Below are 25,846 nucleotides of genomic sequence, written 5' to 3'. Positions count from 1 at the left end.
AGTCAATAGTGCTTTCGTAAATAAAACCACGCATAGAAACGCGGGAAATTCGGCCAATTTAGCGGTTTTCGGCTCAACTTCAAGGTGGATTACATTGTAATGCAAATGACAAAAGTTCAAGTATATGTGAAAAGAACAGTTCAAAGGGTAGTTGATTAATTTTACTTGAATTTGTCAAAAGGTGCGCAATTTTGTAGTTTCTCGTTTAAATTGTTTGTTCACAGATTTCCATCCAAGTTTTCGACGAAGACTGGTGGTTTTTCGACCAGTTATCGTTGGTGGTCAAGTTTTGAGCTAAAATAGACAATTTAGCCATACAATGCTATTTATTCATTTCTCCCAAGTGGGTTTTTGAGAACTAACTATACAGCAATATACGACTTGAATTTATACGAAAAATTAAAATTACAACAAGGTATTAAGGTATATATATAATATGTATTGGATCTGAAAAATAGCAGGAAAACCCTAACGTGTGCAATGAGAACACACAGAGGTCCAAAATATAGTGTGTATATATAGTATGCACTATTTTATGTCTGGATGAAAATGCTAGATTTTAATGATTGAAGGCTAATTAAACATACAGTAGAACCCCTATTTTCCCCGAGAGGGGCTGTTTAAGAGGGGTTGAACCGTACTTTCTAACCCTAAAAACTGCTAAGGGTACAACAATAGTGTTTACACCAGGTTATAAGACAACGCGGATAAAAACAATGGACCTGAACGTATTCCATGGGGTTAGCAATAGTCTGGCTAGTAGTATCCTGATGTTGTAAGGGCCCATTAACCTATTTGCTAAGGTCAGCCTAAGCACGGAAAATTTGAACAATTCAAAAGCTTTCACATTCGGTGACATTTATATATTTTTTTTCTTAGTGTTTAACACAATTCAAAGTAACAAAGTGACAAAGTACAAACCAAAACAAACTAAACGAAAAACAGAAAAACAAGCACAAAAGAGAAATCTTAATCACCTCCGTGGGGCTTTCGTGAGCTTCGTTTGACCTTATCGAGCTGCTGGTAGTGTAGACTGCGTACGCGCTGATAGAGTAACTTCCGATAGATATCGTGGGGACTTTAAAAACTAAGGGAAATGCTGTTTCCATTAAAAACAGCTCTTTTTGACGAGTTACGAATTAAGCCAACGTTGGAAACAAAAAAATCATACTTTTTTTCCCGTAAATTACGAAGTTTTCAATATTTTGAAATTCTCTCAAAATCTGACCTTTTAGAAATGAAGCAAAATCTATGCATAGCGTAATATAGATTTAGGTTAGAATACTGAATCAAGGTATAAATCCCCACGAGGTAATATGCTTGGGTGACTTTACATTTTTTCAGATTGAGTCACATGACCATGCGTGTGGCCTGATGACTTCAACACTTGTGTAACTGATGATGGTTAAGATAAAGTACATGAAATAACCCTGAACTATGTACAAATGACAAGGTTATAAGAAAATAAATTTTCCTCAGCAACGGCTTAAAAAGATAAGTTAACGGGCCCTTAAAGTTGTAGTGATGCAAGTTATCACTCTAAAAGATATACCAGTTACCGCAAAGTGCCTACAAAACAACTCAACTTTTGTCTTCTAGGAATTAATAAGAACAGAACATATACGCACATTTCTTAATTTAAAGTCTTTACGAAATCTAACTGAAAACAGTAACTTATGATTCTTAGTTGAGGCAGATTTGGTCCGTCAAATCAAAGGCCCCAATAGTTTCGGATAAATAATACTACAACTTGCTGCTTATCGCTGCCACGTAAAAAATCACAAATACCCTTCGACCTTCACACTTTCTTCGCTTCTCGGGCAACTCCAGAAACATTCTATTGTTTAAACAGAGTGTGGTCTATTGCTTAATTATTCAAACTCTTTTTCACTTACTGGATACTTCATTCATAATAGTATTTCTAACTATCTTACGGAGGGAGAGAATGTCTCGGTGGGAGAAGTTTGGCTTCCATGTAGACCACTGCAAGTCTCTGTTGACAAATTCCAAGAACTGTTCGAAACATTTCATTACGTATAAACCACAGTCTTTGTCGTTTGGCTGTTGAGGGACTGTAGGATAGCTGACCTCTTCCACCTCCAGGGTCTTTTTTCCACCTTGTGGTGGTCTAGCTGACCACACGTCTTTAAGGTATCTAACTATCCTACGTTCAACAGTTTTTTGCTCCTTGTGTAGGGAATCGAGTATCATCAGCCTGATGCTGGAATCTATCCTGACGATTACCAAAATCCAATGGCGACTATTACACACGGGAATTACTAGATACTTCTTGGAGAAAATGTCTGTATTTTTTGTCCATTTCATTAACGCCTGTGGGTTGAATTGCGATAATTTCTTATAGAAACAGGAATTATATAGATATAACATCTTCTTTAAATCGCAATGTAGCTGATTTTCAGCGGCGTGGAGCAAATAAAAATCCAGAACGTCATCATTCATTTCTTGGTCTTTCTCGAGGCACACTGTAAAGCAACTGTGCACATCTACACTTCCAAAGCTGGTTTGATACGATAACAGACTGGACACAGGAAGAATGAGGACATCGTCACTTTCTGCTGACTTTCGTTCTTTGATGTTCAAGACGAGTGCTTCAAATGTTAGATCATCTATGGTGAGACTTCTTTGAGAGGTTGCAGCCTCAACGAAGGATCTTATGTAATAGATAAGGGCATTGAAGTTGGCGAATTTAAGCACCACTGAAGACCCCTTTTCATCTACCATTCCTCTCGAATTTCTTGCATGAGAATCTATTACATGCCATGTGGAATAGCTTGGTGCACAGGCAATAGTGTAGTCTAAAATTCGTAACAATAATCCAGTTGCTTTCTCTTTTTGACATTTTTCAAAGATGTCCTCTAATCTAGCGAAGTCATCATCGTCTGAGGTAGTGTCCCTTTTATCAATTGTCCCACCTACTATTTCTCTCTCTGTAAAAAACTGAAAACGGAAACATTGCAAGTCTTTAGGAAGTTCATCAAGAGCTAACTTAAGTCCACCGCTTGCGGATTTTCCAATGTAGCAAAGCTGGTTGAAATGTACTTTGTCTCCTGTGAGTAGGACTTGGTCAAGATCACTTGCTTTCCAGGACTCTACAGGTTTAACTGTAGTATATAGCAAAGAGGTAAGGGTTATCGATGAACACTGCTGTCCAGGACACTGGAAGTCCTCATGCCAAGACTGGTGAAAGGAGCCTCTGCACACTTGTAATTGGTCTCCATCGCTTTTTCCGCTATCAGACCAAGAGCCGCGACTGCTGTGGGTGGTTGATGGGTCAATATCATCTCCATGATCATCACCACCGTATGACTGTCTTTTCTCCAAAATAACATTTACGCTTTCACCTAATTTACTGCCAGGTTTTTCACTTGGAGTCTTTCGTTTACATTTCCTCTTGGTTTGCGGAGCAAAATGGGTTTCCAGGTCGCTTCCACTGGAATTGCATTCTGGCAGAGACTGGCTGCGAAGGGACTTTCTGAAGTTTTTTCCGTCTTTCTTTTTGGTAGATTTCCTCTTTTTACCTGTCTTGGTGAGGGGAGTTTTCTTTCTTGGTAATGGAATCTTACCAGTAGGCACATCTTTCTTTATTCTTTCATGACTCTCTGAATTTGGATTATTGGCTGTCGTAACATTTGAACTCTTCATCTTCTTCCGTTGCTGGACTTCAACTTCGCCTTCATCTTTGGTTCTATGTTTCCGCGCTCTCCCTCTCTTTGAAACAGTCTGAAACTGAACAGGCTCTCGGAAAGAAGAACTTGGAAGCCACATGTCGTCCTCAGAGCTATATCCTTTGAAACGCACTTTGTACTCCTCGGAGTGGTACTGTCTATTTAGACGGACGTCAATTATTTTTTCAACCTCGTAAAATTTGTTGTCGTCAGCACACTCAGCAATTTGATCAATGCCTGTTTCACTACGGTTGTAATTTGCAAGCCCAGTCTCCAGGTCGAGTTGGCTCTTTTCAGATAACTTTGCTATGCCATCACTGTCGGTCTCAAGCACTACTTCCATTAGTACTTTACTGACTGGCAACCATCGAGAGACAAAAACAGAGCTCACAAAACCATACTGGTTACTTTCTACATCTCGGTAGATTATGCCTCTGACGGTGTGTCTGCATTTAGAACTGGTGCTGACTAGTTCTTTTCCATCTTCAGATAAGATAGACAAAATATGAAGAATGAAGTAGTCATCTTTGTCTGCAACTGCCACGTCCCTGAACTGAATTACATCGTGAGATGGGTCAATGGGTTTGAGAGAAGTGTGGAGGGAATTAGTAACCCAATGTCTGCGGCTTCGTTCTTTCGAGATAAACTCTCTTGGGATCAGCAACTTCAAAGCTTTCTTTATATGAATCGGAGAACCATTCCTTTCAATGTACCATTTAGATTTCCTCTCGCTAGGTTGTTCTGAATCTAGGTCCTCATCATCATCTGACTCCAATTTCTCTGTTTTATCTGCAGTCATTTGCTGCTCATCGTCGACTTCATCAAGTTGGGAGGGTTGTCTCATAAACTCGTCTTCCTCGTTTTCTATAAGTAGGCTCTCCATCACTACTTCGTTTTCTACACTGTTCGGCTTATTTATGTCAAGAAAAACTTCCAATTTATCATAAGACGGCGGTTGGTCTGATACTATAACGATCTCAGCAGGCTTGGTAAATCTGTAAGGCATTGTCCAACAACCATTTACTGTTAGGGTAGTCTCGAACTCATCTGGTAAGAATTTTCTTATAACATCCTGTGCCTGTTTAACGCCAGCTCTATGCATAGAACGCTGTCTTTCTAAAAACTCTTTATAGGTACATGGGTACTGGTATGGAGTATCATTCCCTTTGCGGACTTGGAAGTGGGACAATTTCCTATTGCTTGTGGCAGGGATTCGTATTCCTTCATATGATGATAACTCAGACAGAGCTTCGTTGATGAATGCCAGATCTTTCGTCTTACTGATCATATCAGCATATGTTGGCGAGGTATCTAGTGACTGGAGTTGATTGGTTTTGCCCTGCAACTGTCCAATGATCTTCTCTGTGGTAATTGTTCCGGATCGATGTGGCGAACATACTTCAGGTCCAAGATGCTTGAAGTGTAAGAACATTGCCAAGGAGTGTTGGCAGCCAGCAGAGAAGAGTAGTTCAGATGTTGTGTAGGCTCCATATGTAATGAAGTTTCCTCGCCTTTCTTTGATTTTAGCTGCATTCTTTTGGGAGTGAAGCTTCATTTTCTTGATTTCAAGGTATCTTTTCCAAAGTCGCAAGATTGTAATTCCTGTTGAGAGAGCCTTTTGGATTTCTTCTGGAGAACCATAGCTCGCATTGAAGAAAGGTTCAGTTAAAAAATGTACAGCAGTAATATAGAGGCAAGTTCCTTCCGAGCCCTTGACATATTTATGAAGCATATCGACAACCTTTAGTGTAAAGATTCTATTGGCCGTGTCTGGTCGTTGGTCAAAAAAACTTATTAGGATCGTTTGCTGAGAATGGAACACTCTGACCTTTTTCTTTACATATATGCATCAGTTCATGAAGGTGATTGATTGTGGCTACAGCACTTCCACGTGCATCTTTGTAGAATGTGAGATTTCGAGTGCTATATTTCAGTACACGCAGAAATGTTCTCCTTAAATGGTCATAGTCTCCATACGCAATACTAGGCAGCTTCCAAAAGTATGGGGCAACAAATTTTTCATCTGGAACATCAAGGCCTAAATAGTTAATACCCTCAGCAACTGCAGATTCTGTTGGTGTCATGAGCTGCACAGATGCTGAGAGAGAAAAACCAGCCGAGTCAACAGAGTGTCCAACAAGGTTAACATTATTTGCTGCACAGTGTTGTATAACCTTTCTCCAAATTTTCAGAAGATGGGAGCCACCGTAACCGCTGTTTGGTGTTGGCCACATAAGATATACTAGAGGCTGAGATACTTGACCTGTTAGGTTACACAAATTGTGTATAGCAACTTTAGAAGCTAACTGTCGGCTTGCAATGATTTCATCCACCATTCTCTTAAGGGACGCAAAGTCATCTTCATCACCTTCAAATAAAAAGTCCATAATCATCAGAGAACTTCAATATGACACCTAGAACCTTGCTCCTAACAGCGAAAGTTCAATAGGGAATTTTTGAAATGTTGCATCTTTTAAAGAGGCACTGTCAAGGAGAATAGAAAAATACTGCTTTCAAAAGACGACTAAATAATATTTTAAATAGGTAGAGAAAGTGTTCAAGAGTCTACTTTCATCTATCATAGCCCAGAATTTCCGCTCAAAGAAACGTTGTGTCCTGCTACCTGTATTGACCGGTCACCTCTGTTAAGCAGTTGCGGTCACCCTTTTTTAGTCCCATATTGCCTGTCTTCGATACGGTTACCTGTATAAGTGGCCATACTTGGAGGGCTCCTATACCCACATTTTATTACACGACTTTATTTTGCTTGAAAAAGGATTCATCATTGCTGTGCTTTTACCGATTTCGCAATTGCTCTCTAGAAGTCAGTGAACGTACTGTAGTGCTGTAGCATACAGCGGCGGATCCAGACCTTAAGCTAAGAGGGGGGCCCGGTGTTGTTTTGATTGCCCTGCTGGCTTTTCTTTGTTCTGTGATTTCTTCCTTTTTTACCCCAAATAAGGGAGAGGCGGGCCCCCCGGGCCCCTCCCCTAGATCTGCCACTGGCATAAAATGATAAGAAATTGTTTATGTTATATTTGTTTATTATATATTTTATTGTGTTTTTACTGGAACGAGTCGCCATCCAGAATATAATATCACAGGGTTCTCAGACCACAGCCGCCATTTGCACCGCCCATCAAAGCAAACAAAGAATCCTCGCGCGGAGTGGATTCTTCGGTTCCTTTGATGCACCATTAGACGAGCGATCCTGGATTAACCTGTTTGTAAAGAGACTCAATATCCGTTTTTTGATTTAAGAATGCAATCTTGGATTTCCCTTCCGCAAAACACCCTTAATCTGGGCCAAGTGTTCCAGGGCGACTCAGGAGCAAAAGAAACTTACTGACATAGCTATAATCGTACCTTTGCTCTCATCTTTCTTTGGAATTCTAAGAACATCATTGTCCCATTTGTCAACATCAGCATTCCAGCATTTTCCGATTAACGTAACATCCCCACTTTCATTCTGGACTGCCTGGAGGAATCTGCATTACAAGGAAACATATTTTACTAGCTGATATATGTGGTCTACACAATTATGGTATATTCAGTGACTTAGGCATACAAGGAGTTTGTGCTTAATCAGTAATTAGACATTTACGGTGACGAGGGTCCCCTGGTGAGACAACGACCAACGAATCAAATGCATCAATGTGTCGAATCAATGTATTAGTTATCCCTGCGGGAAACAGGTCAGCAGTGGTCACTGGGGCACTTGTTCTATTCAGATTTTCAATTCTATCACAGCGCTGCAAGCTCAAGGTTTTCAGAGATCGCCTTTTGGCGACCTTCTTCTATAAAATGTTCGCCTCTAAACTGCAATATTTAGAGAGGTAACCACATCAGCCTTAGTTGGTTTTCATGCGGGCCCTCTATCCTGGTCCAAATGGAATTTGTAGTGATGATTTCGTGGAGGAGGAAAACCGGAAAACCCGGAGGAAAACCCTCGGAGCAAGACGAGAACCAACAACAAACTCAATCCAGATATGGTACCGGGCCGGAATCGAACCCGGGCCAAATTGTAGGAGGCGAGCGCTCTCACTACTGCGCCCTGTTCCCTGCTCACTCAGACAAATTTGGTCACCAAAATCTAAGCTTTTTGAAAGAAGGACACTTCGAGACTAATTCTTTTGACTATATTCGTTCGAGGAACGTTCCGACGCTATTAGTTTCGTTTGCCACTACTGTTCGCTCTGTGATCGGGAGGTCACCAGTGCTCCATAGGAAAATACCTTGCCAAAAAATCGCGTTAATTCCGATTTCTATCAAATTTGTACTACATGAATCGGATGGAGTATAATCAATGACCCAATCACTGGCTGATTTTGATCCAAGACACTTGAATATGGTATACATGACCATTCTTCTATCGTCAAGCCCTTTCGTAATGGCGGAGACACCACAACGAATCTAAGAGATTCTGAAGATGGTTTTTGGGGAGGAAAATAACTCAGGAGGTATCGTAAATAATTAAGGAAGTAAGTTCCAGAATTATCTTGAAATTCGGAGCAGGAATTATGGGTAAACGTTCCCACGTGTCGTTTTACACGAGTTCTCGATGTGAAGACGTGTGTCCAAATTCGACTAAATATTCCTCGGATCGCCAGTTTTGAGCGATTTTACAATACCGGGCCACTTAATTACACATGTCTCACTGCCTTTAAGAACGAAGCATACAGAAACAAGAGGAACCATTCAAATTCAATAAGATGCAGATGAGTGGCCCGGTAATCTACAATCCTGCCGAGTTTTGGTTACTTTTAGAATCTCACTTAATTCTTGAATGAAACTTAAGGCTTATGTGTATTAAGCCAACTTACGAAGCGTAGAGCTCAGTAACTTTGGATAAAAGGTTTGCTTTGCAGCGTTCGTTCCAGACTGCAATTTGCACATTTGTGCAGTTGCCATGGCGACTGAAACGCAATCTTTCTGTTAACGTCTCGCAAAAAATTATTGTTAATTCTAGGTTTTCTCGATTTCTGTTTTGTTTTTAGGATGCGTCTGCTCATATATACATGAGAAATGTTTCTTTCTGCAACAAATTCGAACAGCAGAGTTTAACAGTATTTTTTGTTTCTCTCAAATTTTTACTTTTTATTTTTACCAAGTTCTGCTGATTAAAATTCTGTAAATTTAATATTAGTTTCCATGGAGCCAGCCTATTTTTTTCTGGAAACTACCTTTTTGCCCTTTCAAATGATTAAGAGATGTGATATTAAATCTGCAATACTGTAAATACTTGGCAAGATATTAAATACAGAATCTGATGTGGTCAATTGTGATGTTTTTGTGAGCTTCCATTAAGGTTAAATTCATTAACATAGAACTCATGATGGCTAAGCCAGCAAAAGAATTGCATTATCCAATGATCCAGTTTTTAATACATGTCTATTCAACAATGTGCTATTGCATGACAATGCTATTTGAAAGGCTGCTGTATATGTAACAGGTATACAGATCTTACCTAAGAGCCCTTGCTTCATCACTAGCTTCAATCACTGGTGCACCATTGTATAGTTGAGCTGCATGTTTAATGACAGGAAGATTAAAGCCTGGCTGAAGTTTTTCTTTGAGCATGTAACTGTCACAGGTAGTGCTACAAGGAAGGCCAAACATACTCTGAAGAAGAGAAGAAAAATAAAATTAACATGAGGTTTTCATTGTAGCCATAATATACAAACTTCTGTTTCAGGAAATCAGTGTTGCTCTGAGGAATGAAAAAAATGTCATTTATAATAACCGTGCCATATTCCTAATTCATTGGTATATTCATGATATTCAAAACCCCAAAACCACATAGAAGCTTCTACACCAAACTTTTAGGCTAAAAGAGGTTCTCAATGTACAATGGGTCTAGAAGGCAAATCTTGGCTTAGATTCTTAATCAACATGTTTATTTTTAAATACAGGCGTTTTTGCTGTATTGCAGATTACATACTTACACTCATTAGATCGTAGTTGGTCTCCCCAAGTCGTGTTTTGTGTAACTTGGCAATCATTTTTACGAGTGGTATGTATTTGTGATTGACATTTCCTTTAAGTTTTCCCACGAGGTTGGTGAGAACTGTGACTTGCACGGGTTTTTTTACGTCTATATCCTCTCTAAACAATGCAAGTAAGTCAACAATCAGTTTCTCTTGATAACCATGTTTGCAACTGTTATGCAGCATCTCCTCCCAGCTCAGCACATCTCTTTGCTGCATCCCTGTTACGACTGTTTTCTCCAAATTCCTCTTCTCTGAAGTTATTGTATGCAGTTTTTCCTTTAACTCAGTCTGTGTTGCATAATCAAGGCGAAAACCTCTTTTTCCTACTCTTCCTTCTCCCTTCTGTGTCAGTTTTGCTCGAGACCTTTTCTTGTGTAGATCCAACAGATAATGCTGAAGGTTGTAACAGTTATCACAAGTGAATGGGTGATTGATGTTTCCGCTAGGTTTACCAGAACATGGAGGGTCTAAACTCTTGATTGCTGCTTTGACTTGGATGCTTTTTCCATCATAATTAACTTTCCTGTCAACTGTTACATATGCTGCCCTGCTTGATCTACTCTCAGTCAACTTTGCGGCTTCCTCTGCATGTATCTCTTTCCATCCTGCCCATGTTAAACATTTTTCATGTCCAACCTTGTGGAAGCACTGGAACTTTCCTTTACTCCTTTCTCGTTGAAACAATGTTTTGGCTGTCATCCGTCTTATACCAGAACTGTCTTTGTAGGATTCCACTATTTCTTGATTTTCGAAGAAGCCAAGACAATGTGCAACCTTACTTGTAGTGTTGGACTCATTCAGTTTTAGGGCCTGGAAAATAGTTCTCTGTTGTGTTTGGCGAACATCCCTATTGACGTTCGATTCCACTATTGTGACTGTTGCAGAAGAGCCACTGAAGTATGCTAATGCCGACTGGTGCAGACGGAGCTTATGGTGTATCATGGCCTGCGAGATTCCATCTAGATCTTTACCTCCACAAGTAGACACTTTTGAGAAAACACCTTGTCTGGTACATCTTTCTTGGTAGAGAGGGCACACCACACATTGTATAGAGAACCTGGTTCGATTCCTAATGGAGCTGTAGCATGTACCAGTGAATTGTGGCAGGACATCACTAGGGAAAGTTAAGCTGCTAAAATCTTTTGCTGCAGCGTTGCACACCTGAACTGGTGGGAAGGCCTTGATCAGGAATGCCCTCAGACAGTTGTTTGAGTGGCTGGTTGAGTAACCAGATGACTGGTAAATCGCCATCCTTTCTTCACTGTTTACTCGTGGCAGTGGTTTAGGAACGGAAAAAGACAAGTACTGTTTAAAATTCTGGCAATCTAACTCTTGAGGCTTTAGATCCTTGACATTTGCATTGTTCCACTGTCTACTTGACAGCATTACCTTGTTACAAAACATATCCTCAGCACTAGCAATAGTACATGTGTGTTTTAGTGTTACTTCATCTGCCTGATCCATATCATCTGAATCAAGGTCGCCATCACATTTCATTTTCATTGCATTCAGGTCCCACCAAGTTTGCTCTTTCTCAGTGTCAATTGTTACACCTTCAATATCTTCACTGACGGCTTTGCTGTTGACATTCCTTTCTTTTTCATCTTCTCTTCCTATCTTGTCTTCTTTGTTTCCACCAGTTTGCTCTATCTCAGTGTCAATTGTTACACCTACAATATCGTCACTGACTGCTACACCATGGACATTCCTTTCTTCTTCATCTTCTACTCCTATCTTCTCTTCTTTGTTTCCACCAGTTTGCTCTATCGCAGTGTCAGTCATGACACCTTCAATATCTTCACTAACTGCTCCACCGTTGACATTCCTTATATTTGCATCTTCTCTTCCTATTTTGTCTTCTTTGTATCCACCAGTTTGCTCTTTCTCAGTGTCAATTGTTACATGTTCAATATCTACACTGACTGCTACACCACCAGCATTCCTTTCATTTTCATCTTCTACTCCTATCTTCTCTTCTTTGTTTCCACCAGTTTGCTCTATCTCAGTGTCAGTCATGGCACCTTCAGTATCTTCACTAACTGCTCCACCGTTGACATTCCTTATATTTGCATCTTCTCTTCCTATTTTGTCTTCTTTGTATCCACCAGTTTGCCCTTTCTCTGTGTCGATTGTTACATCTTCAATATCTTCACTGACTCCTCCACCGTGAGCATTCCTTTCATTTTCATCTTCTACTCCTAACTTCTCTTCTTTGTTTCCACCAGTTTGCTCTATCTCAGTGTCAGTCATTACACCTTCAATATCTCCACTGACTGCTCCACCATGGGCATTCCTGTCATTTGCATCTTCTCTTCTTATCTCTCTACCTTTGACATTCTTGTTATTTGTCATTTGCATCTTCTCTTCCTTTTCTTTGTTTCCACCAGTTTGCTCTATCTCAGTGTCAATAATTACACCTTTAATATAGTCACTGACTGCACCACCATGGACATTCCTTTCTTCTTCATCTTCTACTCCTAACGTCTCTTCTTTGTTTCCACCAGTTTGCTCTTTCTCAGTGTCAATTGTTACACCTTTAGTATCTTCACTGACTGCTCCACCACAAGCATTCCTTTCATTTGCATCTTCTACTCCTAACTTCTCTTCTTTGTTTCCACCAGTTTGCTCTTTCTCAGTGTCAATTGTTACACCTTTAGTATCTTCACTGACTGCTCCACCATGGGCATTCCTTTCATTTGCATCTTCTCTTCTTATCTTGTCTTTTTTGTTTTCACCAGTTTGCTCAATCTCAGTGTCAGTCATTACACCTTCAATATCTTCACTGACTGCTCCACTGTTGACATTCCTTTCATTTTCATCTTCTCTTCCTATCTTGTTTTCTTTGTTTCCACCAGTTTGGTCTATCTCAGAGTCAGTCACTACACCTTCAATATCTTCACTGACTGCTTCACTGTTGACATTCCTTTCATTTTCATCTTCTCTTCCTATCTTGTCTTCTTTATTTCCACCAGTTTTCTCTACCTCAGTGTCAATTGTTACACCTTCAATATCTTCACTGACCACTCCACTGTTGACATTCCTTTCATTTTCACCTTCTCTGCTATCATTTTTAATTTCACATTTCATTTCTGTTGAATTGCGGTCTCTTGCTGATTGTGCAGCATTACTACCTGGTCGCACCCCTCTTTTCTGCAGCCCTCTTATTTGTTTCTTCGATTTAAGATTAACTGTCATGAACTCTGGGATCTTTCCAAAGATATTGCGGCCTATTATCTCAAAAAAAATTCTTTTATTGGATGCAGTGTCTGAAACCTTGAAGTAGTCGATGGCTTCTCTGAAAAGGTTGTCTTTAGAAATGTACCAGGATTTGTCTGTCTCCTCATAACTGCTGCACAACCACTCGGTTAGGGCTTCTAGAGAAAATTGGTTTTCTGTTTCTTTACCTAGAAAAAAAAATTGATCAGTTTTTTTAAGGTATCAGTTTATTCAAACCAAATTTGAGTTGTGAGTTTCTTATTCAACTTAACCAACAATAATCAATACCAACAGTAGTAGTTTATTGTGTAGTGAGTACAACATGTGTGGAAGTCAGCATTGGTTCTGCTAAGAGCATGATGAGGTTAAGTGACAAAATGAGCAAATGAATTTACCCCAGTATAATGAAAAAAATTAATTTTGCAACCAAATATTACTTTAACTTGTCCTTCAAAAAAATAACATTTTCTTAGATGCTAGTAGTTTATTTTGGTACACATTTGAATATTACCTCCTCCAAAGACAGGACCCTTTACCAGTGCTAAGGACATGACATCACATTTGAAGTCTGCTAGGTTATGAGCAGATGTAATCTGTAAGGAAATTGAAGTAGAATGAATTCAAAGGGCAGTTTTTTTCCCTTACTTAAAATAGATCACTATTGTGTGGTAAAACAATTATGGTCTTTAGATTTGCTCTACAACATGATTTTGAAATTGTTGTCACAGATATTAGAAGAGAATTACACTGCTTATTTTGTCCTGAGTGAATGCTCAGTTACTATGTCCCATCCTTAGGGAATTTCTCAAGTCATCACTCAGAGGTCTATGGCCAGTCATGGCTGGGTACCCACAGTGGCTATTTGGTTATTGACCTACCAGTGTGTCCTGATAAAACGGTCTCTGGTTCCGGGGTGGAATCTCTGTTAGGGTATACAGTTTTAATTGAAGTTGCTCAACACTTGTATGGCTTGGTAGACACATTTTTATTGTATACTGGGTATGAAACACTATAAATGTCATCCTATTAATAAACAAAAACAAACTGTATGTAAGCTAAGGAACCCATTTAGCAGTACCCTGTTATAATAGTACAGTGGATACCTCTTTGCTGGTTTATCACAATATGGGAACTAATTTGTTGTTCAAACAGCCTGTTGTCCTGCTGAAAAACTTTACAGGATCTTTTAGGATCTTACAACTATTATAACTTTTTAACACTTGCTTAAGATCCTTAAAGATAATGTTCTTGACCAGATCTTTGAGGATCTTGGTTAAGATGCTCGAGGATCCTTGAAAGATTCTCACTTGTGTGGCCCTGTGAACCTGCATGCTTGCCCACCGCATTGCGAATCTGGCACAATTTGTTTTTTTCCTCAATCACTACATGAACACATATAAAATAACCTCAGACTCAAGATACATCTGAGAAATGTACACTGTAGTTCCAGGGAATAATTATACTGAATAAACCAATGCTAGCTAAGCATTCCATTGAATGTACAACAATTTTTTTTGACATTATCCAGGGTTTTATCCTGGCCAATGTATCCCTGCCTTCATGGGATTTATTCAATCATTTACATGAAATGACTGAAAAGAAAAAGTAGATGGGAAGGTGAAATATGTTACCAGCTGGTTGCAGGTTAAAGCCGTTATGAGCCCAGAAAAAAATAATATATAGAAAAAATGTACACTTAATTGGCCACTCCCCATTGGGGCTTTTCAGGACCAATATGTAAACAATCAATGATAAATAAATATTGAAATAAACATAACTAGGTTGAGAATCCCAGCTGGCGGGAGTCATACCAGTTGGCTATAATTTACAAGTGTAGCCGAGAATTGAACTCGGAGCCACCGAGAACAACATCAGCTAGTGGTCAGAGCAGGATTTGAACCCGGGACCTACGGCTTTCAATTCCAGTGCTCTAACCACGCAGCCAGACTGCCTCCACAAACATGAAAAAGACTGTTTGACTTGTACACTTACTTATCGACAGGATGAGAATCATCTTCAGAAATTGAATCTAATACAGGAGAATCAAAGTCTAGTGTGCTCCCATATGTGTCAGATGGAGGTAATCTCTTGCATTTCTTTCTGCTTACATGGGCTTTAGCCTATGACCAGATACAAATTAAATTAATTATGCTTTACATCACATGTCAAGCATGGTAACTTATGCACAACACTTTTTTTCAGAGAAGAATTGGAAAATGTGACTGCAAAAGGAAACAATGTGACCAAGATTATTCGGACTTAAAATATCAAATCTGCAGAATACTATCAATAAATTACGGCCTTCCTCGAGTTTTTTCATAACTATCGAAAGTTTACCCTTAATTTTCCACCAATGTCTTCAAAACATAAGGTGTTTCCTTGGTTGCTAAAATAATTAAGTGTTGGTTAATTCACTCTGAAGCACGTAAAAAAAACCGTCCTCTTGAATAAGTAACAGTGGTACGGAATGTCATTTTCTAAATAAACCCCTGGAGAAGAAGGTATTTGAGCATTTACAAAAACAATGCCTTCATGATAGTTTGCTGACATGATAATTTACCTTTCCATTTTTATGGTTTGAGGGTATACAACTTGCTGGGGACTTGTTTCTTTTCCTCAACTTTTTTGAAGATTTGGGTAGGAATATATAGCTTGGCTCTGGTTTACGGAAAAATTTTCTGTATGCCACCAAATCAGTAGGATATTGCTGTAAACAGACAAAGAAAATTAAGCAAATGACCACTAAAAGATTCAGATACAAATATAGTAGATAGCTTATACTTATGGTGTAGAAATTGAAGTTAGTCAGTGTGCAAGAGACAACATTTGGTTAATTTGTTACAAGTTCCTTTTAAGCATAGAATTACTTTGTCTATATTTTTCTCAGTAAGGGTTTTATCCTTAAACTTTATGACCTAATTATATATTGTGTCATTGGCTATTCACAGAAAACAACTGTGAAGAAATAACTAACAAGTAAATGAAATAATCAGATGGGCAGAAAATCACTCTTTTCTTGCCCACCCCATGAGACTTCAACTAAGGGTGGCATCAGAAATATAAAAGCTACATTTCTTGCATCAGAACAATATGGCCATGCCACAAATTAATTAAAATTTTAAAAGTATCAAGGTAATTGTTATAAAGGTGTTTTTGTTTAGACTGTCTTGTTTTTGTGGCATAAAACTGACTTCAGTCAACAATTCAGTTGGTAGAGCAAGTGGAAGAATTACAGTGGTCATGGGTTGCCTTGGAATTCAATTCAATCCTGAAATTTTTTTAAGCTGCTTTGTTTCTGCAGCTTACAAAGTAGCATACATAAATAAATTGAGATGATATTTCATGAAATGATGTTTCATCACTTTTACCCAAAAGTGTGCTCTCCTGACTCTTTACAAGAAAGATTTAAATCATCGGCATTGATGTAGTAGTTTTAAACCAAAAGACTCACTTTATGAGCTACATGTATTATAATTGGAGGGCTAGATTTTGAGTAAAAAATGGTGAAGTTCTTTCAATGAAAGCCTACACATACAGCAATGTATATATTAATGGCAGATATATGTGAAACTGGCTTGACTTTTTTTCCTTTATACTATATATGACTTCATTGCAAGGTTTTGTTACACCAGGTATTATTAGACCTCATTAACCAAGACCTGGGTCCTTGGCGATCAGATAATTAAGTGACAACGAAAAGTTACTTGCCCAGGAGGAAAATCTACTAGTCCCGGACAAACGGACGGCACTTTTTTCAAGCCCTGTGATAAATAGTGTGTGTTTTTGGGACCATTCATACACTAAATGATATCAATAATTTCTGGGACAAGTTTAGTGTTAATTATTGATTGATCATTAATTGACTAGCCTAAATCAGTGCAGCATGTCCAGTTCCTATTTTTTCCCCTTATTTTTTGAGCAGTTTCCTATTTCTTCTATTTTGTTGAAGTGAAACCTCCTATTTTTCCTTTTTTTGGCCAAGCATGTGTTACAAAATTAAAAATAGATTTAAGCCTTACTGGGTGTTTCAGATGTACATGTCGACTTATAATTAAACAATCGGTGTCATGACTTTGATGATATAAAATTAATCAACAAAACTGTTAGTGACAGTAATTCATTCTTTGTTCTCTGTTGCTTACTGGATTTCTTTCCATAAGTTAGACTTACTGTTTGAAACATATTTTTGCAATGATTTTCTTCTGCACCTCTTTTATCTACTACATTTATTAATGTAGTTCAGGTGACTTGTGTTAAAGTCAACAGATAATAACATTGTGCATTAAACCATGGAAAATATATTAGTTATCCATACATGTCCTTATGCCAAACTGTTGCATCACTGACTAAAGTGGCAGACTGACATAGCTGATGGGTTGCAGGGAAACTATCTTAGTCCATCAAAATAGCATTGATTTTCCTATTTTTTCAAAGAAAGTTCCTAATTTTCCTATTTTTTGCAATAACAAGTTTCCGATTTTCCTATGTTTCTGAACAACCATGCTGCTGAAACACACTGTCAGTGTCAAAATTAAACTTATGCTATTGATTGATTTAATTGACTGATTGAGAGTGCTTGATTGATTGATTGAATTGTTTATACTCCTTGGTCATTTTCATTGATAACATTAGCATTGTCTGGGACCATACAAATGGTTTTAACATAGTACATGAATTAATAACCAGTGCAGTACAATACAAGCTCTCCTGTGACCTGTATATTACATATTAAATTATTATATAGCTGGCTTTTTTCCCACTTCATTACGCCCATTCATTGGCTAGTTAATGTTCACATGAAATATAACAATGAAACAGCTGTTTTCCGCCAAATGCCATGAGCGGGCAATATTGCAAAAACCATGACATCAAACAGGAAGCAGTTTACTGTTACCCACGCAATGTTGACTGCTGTTGCATATCACTTGGCAATAAAGTGATTATTTGTTTTCTGTCGATTTGATCCATTTGTTTTGCTATACTGTAAATCTTCGCACTAGTGCCCCCCTCGAATAAGCGCCCCCTTTGAACAAGTGCCCTCTCGAATAAGCGCCCCTCCTATAGGCCAAAATTTACAATAAGTGCCCCCCTTCAAATGAGCGCCCCTTCCCCTCCCCCCATTTTGTGGACGACTAATACAAAGGATGTATACAGCAGTTTTCGTTGTGTAGTAATAGATTTGCGCATTGTTTCAGTTTGTGAACCGGCAAGTTAAAAAAAAAATTTCAAGTACCAATGGTGCCGCAATTTAAAGTTTAGGATCAGCTTTTTATGTTGACATACAGTTTATATTGTTGTTTACGCACAGATGATTTTTTAAAAAATGATCATGTCAGGCCGTGATTTGGGAAAAATTAAATAAGCACCCCTCTCTCCCCCCCCCCCCCCCCTTCTTCTCCTAAATTTGAAATAAGCGCCCCAGGCGCTAATTCGAGGATTTACGGTATAAGAAATCACTTGATGAATCGAAACTCAATGTTTCCTTCGACTTTGTCTCGGGAAACATTGAAATTCTTGGGAAACAAAATTCACTCTCCCCCAAGGGGCCAGTCACTAACATAACTGTTAATAATAATTATAATATTGTTTTGACGGTCCCACTGGTAATAATAATACAAATAATAACAACAACAACAACAACAACAATATTTAAACAGGGTGCATTCATCACATCAGTGTTTTCCAAATTGGTGCAGCTGTCTTCCAATATTACACCACAAAAATATGGATTAGATTTACAAAAAACCTAGATAAAAACAAGAGTGAATTCCTCATTTCTCAAACCCCCAATGACTCAAACCAAAAGTTGTTTCCCTAGTACATGTAACTCCACTGTATACCTTTCATTTCGGTACAGTTTGCATTTACTATTATCATTATTATCTTTAAGAGTACTATTATCATTGTTGTTTTCATTTTTATTCTCATTAATTATTATAAATTTAAGAAATCGAATGTGGTTTATCGTGGTCTGCGCTCTTATCAACAACGATAACGTCATCACAGTGATCAAAATGTTGTGGACTCAAGAGGCGCAGCCAAGTGAGTCCACAACAAATCAATGTCAAAAAAAATGTTTTTTTTCAGAGTGCAAGCTGAAGAAGGCATTGCGTGACAACAGCAAATTACCTAATCAGATTGTGAGATTAATAGCAGTCGTGGTAAAATGATAGATGTCCTCCTTGTATGTACATTTTGTAATTAGGCTGGGTAATTCAGTATCAACTGCAATAGAGTTTCAATTAATTATATGTCATGGTATTAGATATATTTTTAGTACTAAGGCCGGTATAATATGCAGTCCTTTACACCTACATGTACACATATGAACAGCTATGTGACTTTATAGAGACATACCTTTTTATGGCAACCAGATGGACAACATAACAATTTGCAATAAGCACAAAACAACACATTGCAGCACAAACTGTTTTCTGGGAAGCAACATTTCAAACTCAAAGTAACAGTAATTTACTACTTCATTTCATAGAGGCCAGAAACTTTCTGGGAACTGACTGGTCTGCTAGTTTTGTCCCTTATCAAGAACAGTCACTCATGGGAAGGTACTGATCACTTGGTAGTGGCAACTTCTAATCATTTGTGCCGATTATAAGGCTGCTTCTGACATTTTGTCCAGTTCAACATGTGAACTTCAAAGTAACAGTACATTTTTATCACGGAAAGTGATAGGGAAACTTACTGGTCACTTGGTGGTAGAAGTTTCATAAGTCAGTTTCGCCAATCAAAAAGCTACTAGAGACATTTTGTCTTCACCAACTGAACTTCAAAGTAATGGCATACATCTTCATCATGAAAAGTGATACGGGAACTTACTGGTCACTTGGTGGTAGTAATTTCTAATCATTTCTGCCAATTAAAAAGCTACTTATGATATTTTGTCTTCACCAAGTGAACTTTAAAGTAACGGTATACATCTTTACCATGGAAAGTGATACGGGAACTTAGTGGTCACTTAGTGGTAGTAATTTCATAAGTCAGTTTCACCAATCAAAAAGCTACTTGAGACACTTTATCTTCACCAACTGAACTTCAAAGTAACGGTATACATCTTTATCATGAAAAGTGATACGGGAACTTACTGGTCACTTGGTGGTAGTAATTTCTCATAATCATTTGGTGCCAATCAAAAAACTGCTTGAGACATTTTGTCTTCACCAAGTCAACTTTGAAGTAACGGTATACATCTTTACCATGGAAAGTGATACGGGAACTTACTGGTCACTTGGTGGTAGTAATTTCTCATAATCATTTGGTGCCAATCAAAAAACTGCTTGAGACATTTTGTCTTCACCAAGTCAACTTTAAGGTAACGGTATACATCTTTACCATGGAAAGTGATATGGGAACTTACTGGTCACTTGGTGGTAGTAATTTCTCATAATCATTTGGTGCCAATCAAAAAACTGCTTGAGACATTTTGTCTTCACCAAGTCAACTTTAAAGTAACGGTATACATCTTTACCATGGAAAGTGATACGGGAACTTACCAGTCACTTGGTGGTAGTAATTTCTCATAATCATTTGGTGCCAATCAAAAAACTGCTTGAGACATTTTGTCTTCACCAAGTCAACTTTAAAGTAACGGTATACATCTTTACCATGGAAAGTGATACGGGAACTTACTGGTCACTTGGTGGTAGAAATTTCTCATAATCATTTGGTGCCAATCAAAAAACTGCTTGAGACATTTTGTCTTCACCAAGTCAACTTTAAAGTAACGGTATACATCTTTACCATGGAAAGTGATACGGGAACTTACTGGTCACTTGGTGGTAGAAATTTCTCATAATCATTTGGTGCCAATCAAAAAACTGCTTGAGACATTTTGTCTTCACCAAGTCAACTTTAAAGTAACGGTATACATCTTTACCATGGAAAGTGATACGGGAACTTACTGGTCACTTGGTGGTAGCAATTTCTCATAATCATTTGGTGCCAATCAAAAAACTGCTTGAGACATTTTGTCTTCACCAAGTCAACTTTAAAGTAACGGTATACATCTTTACCATGGAAAGTGATACGGGAACTTACCAGTCACTTGGTGGTAGTAATTTCTCATAATCATTTGGTGCCAATCAAAAAACTGCTTGAGACATTTTGTCTTCACCAAGTCAACTTTAAAGTAACGGTATACATCTTTACCATGGAAAGTGATACGGGAACTTACTGGTCACTTGGTGGTAGTAATTTCTCACAATCATTTGGTGCCAATCAAAAAACTGCTTGAGACATTTTGTCTTCACCAAGTCAACTTTAAAGTAACGGTATACATCTTTACCATGGAAAGTGATACGGGAACTTACTGGTCACTTGGTGGTAGAAATTTCTCATAATCATTTGGTGCCAATCAAAAAACTGCTTGAGACATTTTGTCTTCACCAAGTCAACTTTAAAGTAACGGTATACATCTTTACCATGGAAAGTGATACGGGAACTTACTGGTCACTTGGTGGTAGTAATTTCTCATAATCATTTGGTGCCAATCAAAAAACTGCTTGAGACATTTTGTCTTCACCAAGTCAACTTTAAAGTAATGGTATACATCTTTACCATGGAAAGTGATACGGGAACTTACTGGTCACTTGGTGGTAGTAATTTCTCATAATCATTTGGTGCCAATCAAAAAACTGCTTGAGACATTTTGTCTTCACCAAGTCAACTTTAAAGTAACGGTATACATCTTTACCATGAAAAGTGATACAGGAACTTACTGGTCACTTGGTGGTAGTAATTTCTCATAATCATTTGGTGCCAATCAAAAAACTGCTTGAGACATTTTGTCTTCACCAAGTCAACTTTAAAGTAACGGTATACATCTTTATCATGAAAAGTGATACGGGAACTTACCAGTCACTTGGTGGTAGTAATTTCTCATAATCATTTGGTGCCAATCAAAAAACTGCTTGAGACATTTTGTCTTCACCAAGTCAACTTTAAAGTAACGGTATACATCTTTACCATGGAAAGTGATACGGGAACTTACTGGTCACTTGGTGGTAGTAATTTCTCATAATCATTTGGTGCCAATCAAAAAACTGCTTGAGACATTTTGTCTTCACCAAGTCAACTTTAAAGTAACGGTATACATCTTTACCATGGAAAGTGATACGGGAACTTACTGGTCACTTGGTGGTAGTAATTTCTCATAATCATTGGGTGCCAATGAAAAAGCTACTTGTGATATTTTGTCTTTAATTTCATAAGTCAGTTTCGTTAATCAAAAAGCTACTTGAGACATTTTGTCTTCACCAAGTGAACTTCAAAGTAACGGTATACATCTTTATCATGAAAAGTGATACGGGAACTTACTGGTCACTTGGTGGTAGGAATTTCAGATCATTGGTACCAATCAAAGAGCTGCTTGAGACATTTTGTTTTCACCATGAGAAATTACAAGCGGTAATGGTATACATCGTAATCATGACAAGTGATACGGGAACTTACTGGTCACTTGGTGGTAGTAAGCTTTTGTAATAATTTTTGCTTATTAAAAAGGTGCTTTTGTGTTCATCATGTGAATCTCTCTTATTTTAAGTTACGGTTATCATCTTTGTCATGAATACTTGACATGAAAAGTGACATTATCCAGGAAATGCACTGACCAAAAGATCACAACAGTAGTCTTATCTCAAATTTTTATTGTGCTACTCACCTTGGAAAACATGATTCAGAACCATCCCCTAGGATTTGGGCCTGTGATTGAGGCAAAATATAATATGAGGTATTATTATTATTATTATTATTATTATTTCTGAATTTTTACCCTATACATGTAAGATGCAAGTTCCTTTTTATTATTATTATCAGTATCATTATCATTACCATTACCATTACCATTATCATTATCATTACCATTATCATTATTATCATTATCATTATTATTATTATTAATATTATTATTATGTCAGCATTAGTCAAGGTACAGAGAAAATTTAATACTCGGACTTTCGTAGGAAAACCCCAGCCATAGCCTTTTTGTCTTGTACGATGATTCTGTTTTAGTTTAGTGCGTGAACTTGCAGTTTAATGGTCACCCTCTTCTAAGCGGTCATTTCTTCTGAGAGGCCAGTTCCAGGTCCTAAAATGTTCACGTTATCAGTTTATGGTCAATGTGACCAGTAATATCTGTCATTGATAATTTCACTTTTCAAGAGCGGACGGTGAATTTACAGAAGTTGTCCACGTTCTTGCGTGATTGACATCTTGTGGTCATCAAATAATTTTGGATTTTAAAATGGCGGAGACGTTGACCAAATTGAAAATTGGTTGCAATAAGACTTTTCATAATTTTCAGTAAAGCCGAACGAATTTATTCAGCCTAGTTCGGATGGGTCCTATTGAAGTAAATGTTCCTGACTACTGAGTACGAAAATTCGAATTGGGGTTTTGTTCACTTTCCGTGCCATCGTCGAAACTGGGTCTCCATTTCCGGTAACAACTCAGGGATGCAAAATACATTGTCTACCAAAACCAAATGTGCGAAAAAACGCGCATTAACAAACGGAAACCCGTGAGAAAAAGTAATGACGATTTTTGAGTTTAACATGATTACCTTCAGCTCTTTTCTGGCATGTGACAAGGCATGCCCTGATGTATTTTCCCTTCTAAATCGCAAAGTAAAGTTATTAGATCCGTAAAAACCATAACTTCCACAAAGGCACAAATAAGCCCGAATAAAGATATAACACATATGAGAAGAATCCTGCCTGGCCGTTGTTAGATCAGAATTGTTTCTTGAATTGGCACCGTGCCTTTAGATCAGTCGAAGTAGAGTGGGACAGGAGAGTGTTGGTTAACACCTATTCCCGGGCAACGTTTCGGCTATACCAAAAGGCAATAACAGGGAATCAGCTTTCGGTTCTATAAAGAACACAATCGGACAGTAAAGAAACTGATGGAACAATACTTTCTTACGCCGGGGAAAAAATAATCAACAATCATTACACTATCTCGTTTTGTCAGAAAAGGCAGATGTGTTTCCATAGTCTGCATAGTTCATGTTCGCATTGAAAGTACCAGTACCAGGATTTGATTTTACTCAGTGGTCGTGACAGAAATTGCACTTGGAAGTAAGATCACAGCAGATAAAGAGACAACTTCGAAAGCCCTTCCAAGTTCGAAAACATTTTAGACCCTTTTGTGGTCTTGCCTTTGACCAGCTCAATGAAGCTGTACTTTCGGCAGTTCGGGTGCGTTTGAAATACAATAATTGCGAATACGGTTTGAAAAACAGTGCCGGCTTTTCCCGCGGACTTTGCTTAACGTTGGCAATATTAAATATAATAATTTATAGGCTCATTTATTTACAACTCGAAGTAGTTCTTACCTCAACCTCAGGCAGCAAACGCTCCAACAGCGGGTCGGCAAATCCTGACCGCGCTTCCCACCGTTGGACACAAAGTATACACTAAACATAGGGGAACGATCAGAACGATGTTAATTACAAAATATTTTGACGCTGCAGCGTCGAGCAAAAAATTGCAAAATGTGAACAGACTCTACGTACCGAGAAACGTAATTTCCAGATGACCAGATGTATCTAGGCAGAATATGACAGCTATGATAATTTTCCGCGACCAGATCAACGGATACAACTCAACGTGGGAAAGGGAGCGTCAAAGGATAAGAACAACGATCTAATTTCACTAAAAATGACAGCAGAACAGACCACTATTGTTTGCAGGTAAGTAAAATTTTAATAAACAACTAATTCTCATTTTTCAAACAAAAAAAGGTTCTCTACGCAGTCAGAGGATCAAGTTGCACACCTCAGTTCACAGTAATCGCGTTTCCAGCCAGAATTAATTTACAACATTTACAAGATGGATATTTAAGCTTTACTTGATTTTTTACTGGTAAACATTGTGTGTGTGCGAGCGCCGCTCAAGATGACAGAAAGATAACAGAGGTAAAAGTTCGATTTTACCATGTGATCAGGCATGGTTTAAGTCGGTAATCGAGGTCGAGATGACAGATACATCCGCTTGCGGTCGCATATTATTTCACATCCCGTGGTGTCCAGATTGCGTCGGTCTCATTCTATCACGTTTTCCGGCAACATTTGTTTTCAATTTACGTACGAGTCATGGCAAAACACAAAGACATTGGTTAATCCTTGTTTGCCAAATCCGGACCAATCACTCGGACAATATTCAAACGTGCATCTAGATATTTTGAAGTTATCTTTCCACCATTCTACGAAATTTCCGTGTAAGGCCCTCTACACGACCCCGGGTGGTTTTTCCTCCGGTTGAATCGCCGCGGCGGGCAACCCTTTTACAGTCAAATTTTTATAAGCGTTTACATGAAAGCAGTAGTCAAGCCGGGTCAGCCCCCCTTGCCGGGTAACCCTTGTCGAGACTCGGGTTGACCCGGCGAGAAGGGTTGAAATTTCGTCAATTCTTAGATGTAAACAGTGGCCTAAAAGCTCATGGTTGGAACTTTCAGTCAAATAACCATTTGTTTCACTTTTCTTTGGGTTCCATCAGGACCTACCACCATGCGTTATACCTGTTATACTTTCAATTTTTTTGTTGTTTGTTTGTTTGTCATCTTTCTAGCCCATGTTTTCAGTTTTTGATCTGTATAAAGGCTGGCCCGGGTCAGGCTCGACGTTCCCTGGGTACCAGAGGTTTTTACTCGCGCGAGGCAAACGAAAATACTTCGCTTCGCTTCGGCTGCCGGAGGCCGTAGCCACGATCGGCGAAGTCGCGAGAAAAAGCCCGGAAAAACGGTTTCATTCACTGTTCTCGTTGAACTTTGATCAATTTTATTAGGTTACATTTAAACCAATCACAGCGAGCATCGCCCACTGTGATCACATGGACCGGCACGTGAAGACATGACACTGATAATACATTCGCGTGACACGACAGATCTGCTTTGGTTCGAATTCATGGTTTCTGCGGGACTAAAACCTACGTTATACTCCCG

The 25,846-nt window shown here is 38.4% G+C and overlaps 3 protein-coding genes across 3 annotated transcripts in view; all 3 read right to left on the bottom strand.

The window, feature by feature from the left end:
* LOC149112609 (uncharacterized) overlaps positions 1-25,846 on the bottom strand; it is a 199,089-nt gene that overhangs the window by 35,372 nt on the left and 137,871 nt on the right. The gene's annotated exons all lie outside the window — the stretch shown is intronic.
* On the bottom strand, positions 308-5,418 carry LOC149112612 (uncharacterized). Its single transcript, XM_089290537.1, has one exon. It carries the CDS (start codon positions 5,416-5,418, stop codon positions 1,888-1,890), a length of 3,531 nt encoding a protein of 1,176 aa, XP_089146663.1. The 3' UTR covers positions 308-1,887.
* Positions 5,362-25,401, bottom strand: LOC149112611 (uncharacterized). Its single transcript, XM_089288811.1, has 11 exons — positions 24,420-25,401; positions 24,240-24,320; positions 22,566-22,606; positions 15,453-15,599; positions 14,885-15,012; positions 13,771-13,915; positions 13,404-13,485; positions 9,632-13,080; positions 9,154-9,308; positions 7,053-7,174; positions 5,362-6,054 (listed from the first exon to the last, which is right to left on the bottom strand). Exons 3-11 carry the CDS (start codon positions 22,575-22,577, stop codon positions 5,468-5,470), a joined length of 4,827 nt encoding a protein of 1,608 aa, XP_089144937.1. The 5' UTR covers positions 22,578-22,606; positions 24,240-24,320; positions 24,420-25,401; the 3' UTR covers positions 5,362-5,467.

This window comes from Orbicella faveolata, unplaced genomic scaffold, assembly GCF_042242905.1.
Source record: "Orbicella faveolata isolate gen_17 unplaced genomic scaffold, um_ofav_v1 contig_2, whole genome shotgun sequence".
NCBI classification, from domain to species: Eukaryota; Metazoa; Cnidaria; class Anthozoa; order Scleractinia; family Merulinidae; genus Orbicella; species Orbicella faveolata.
This window is presented reverse-complemented; position numbering and strand designations above follow the sequence as displayed.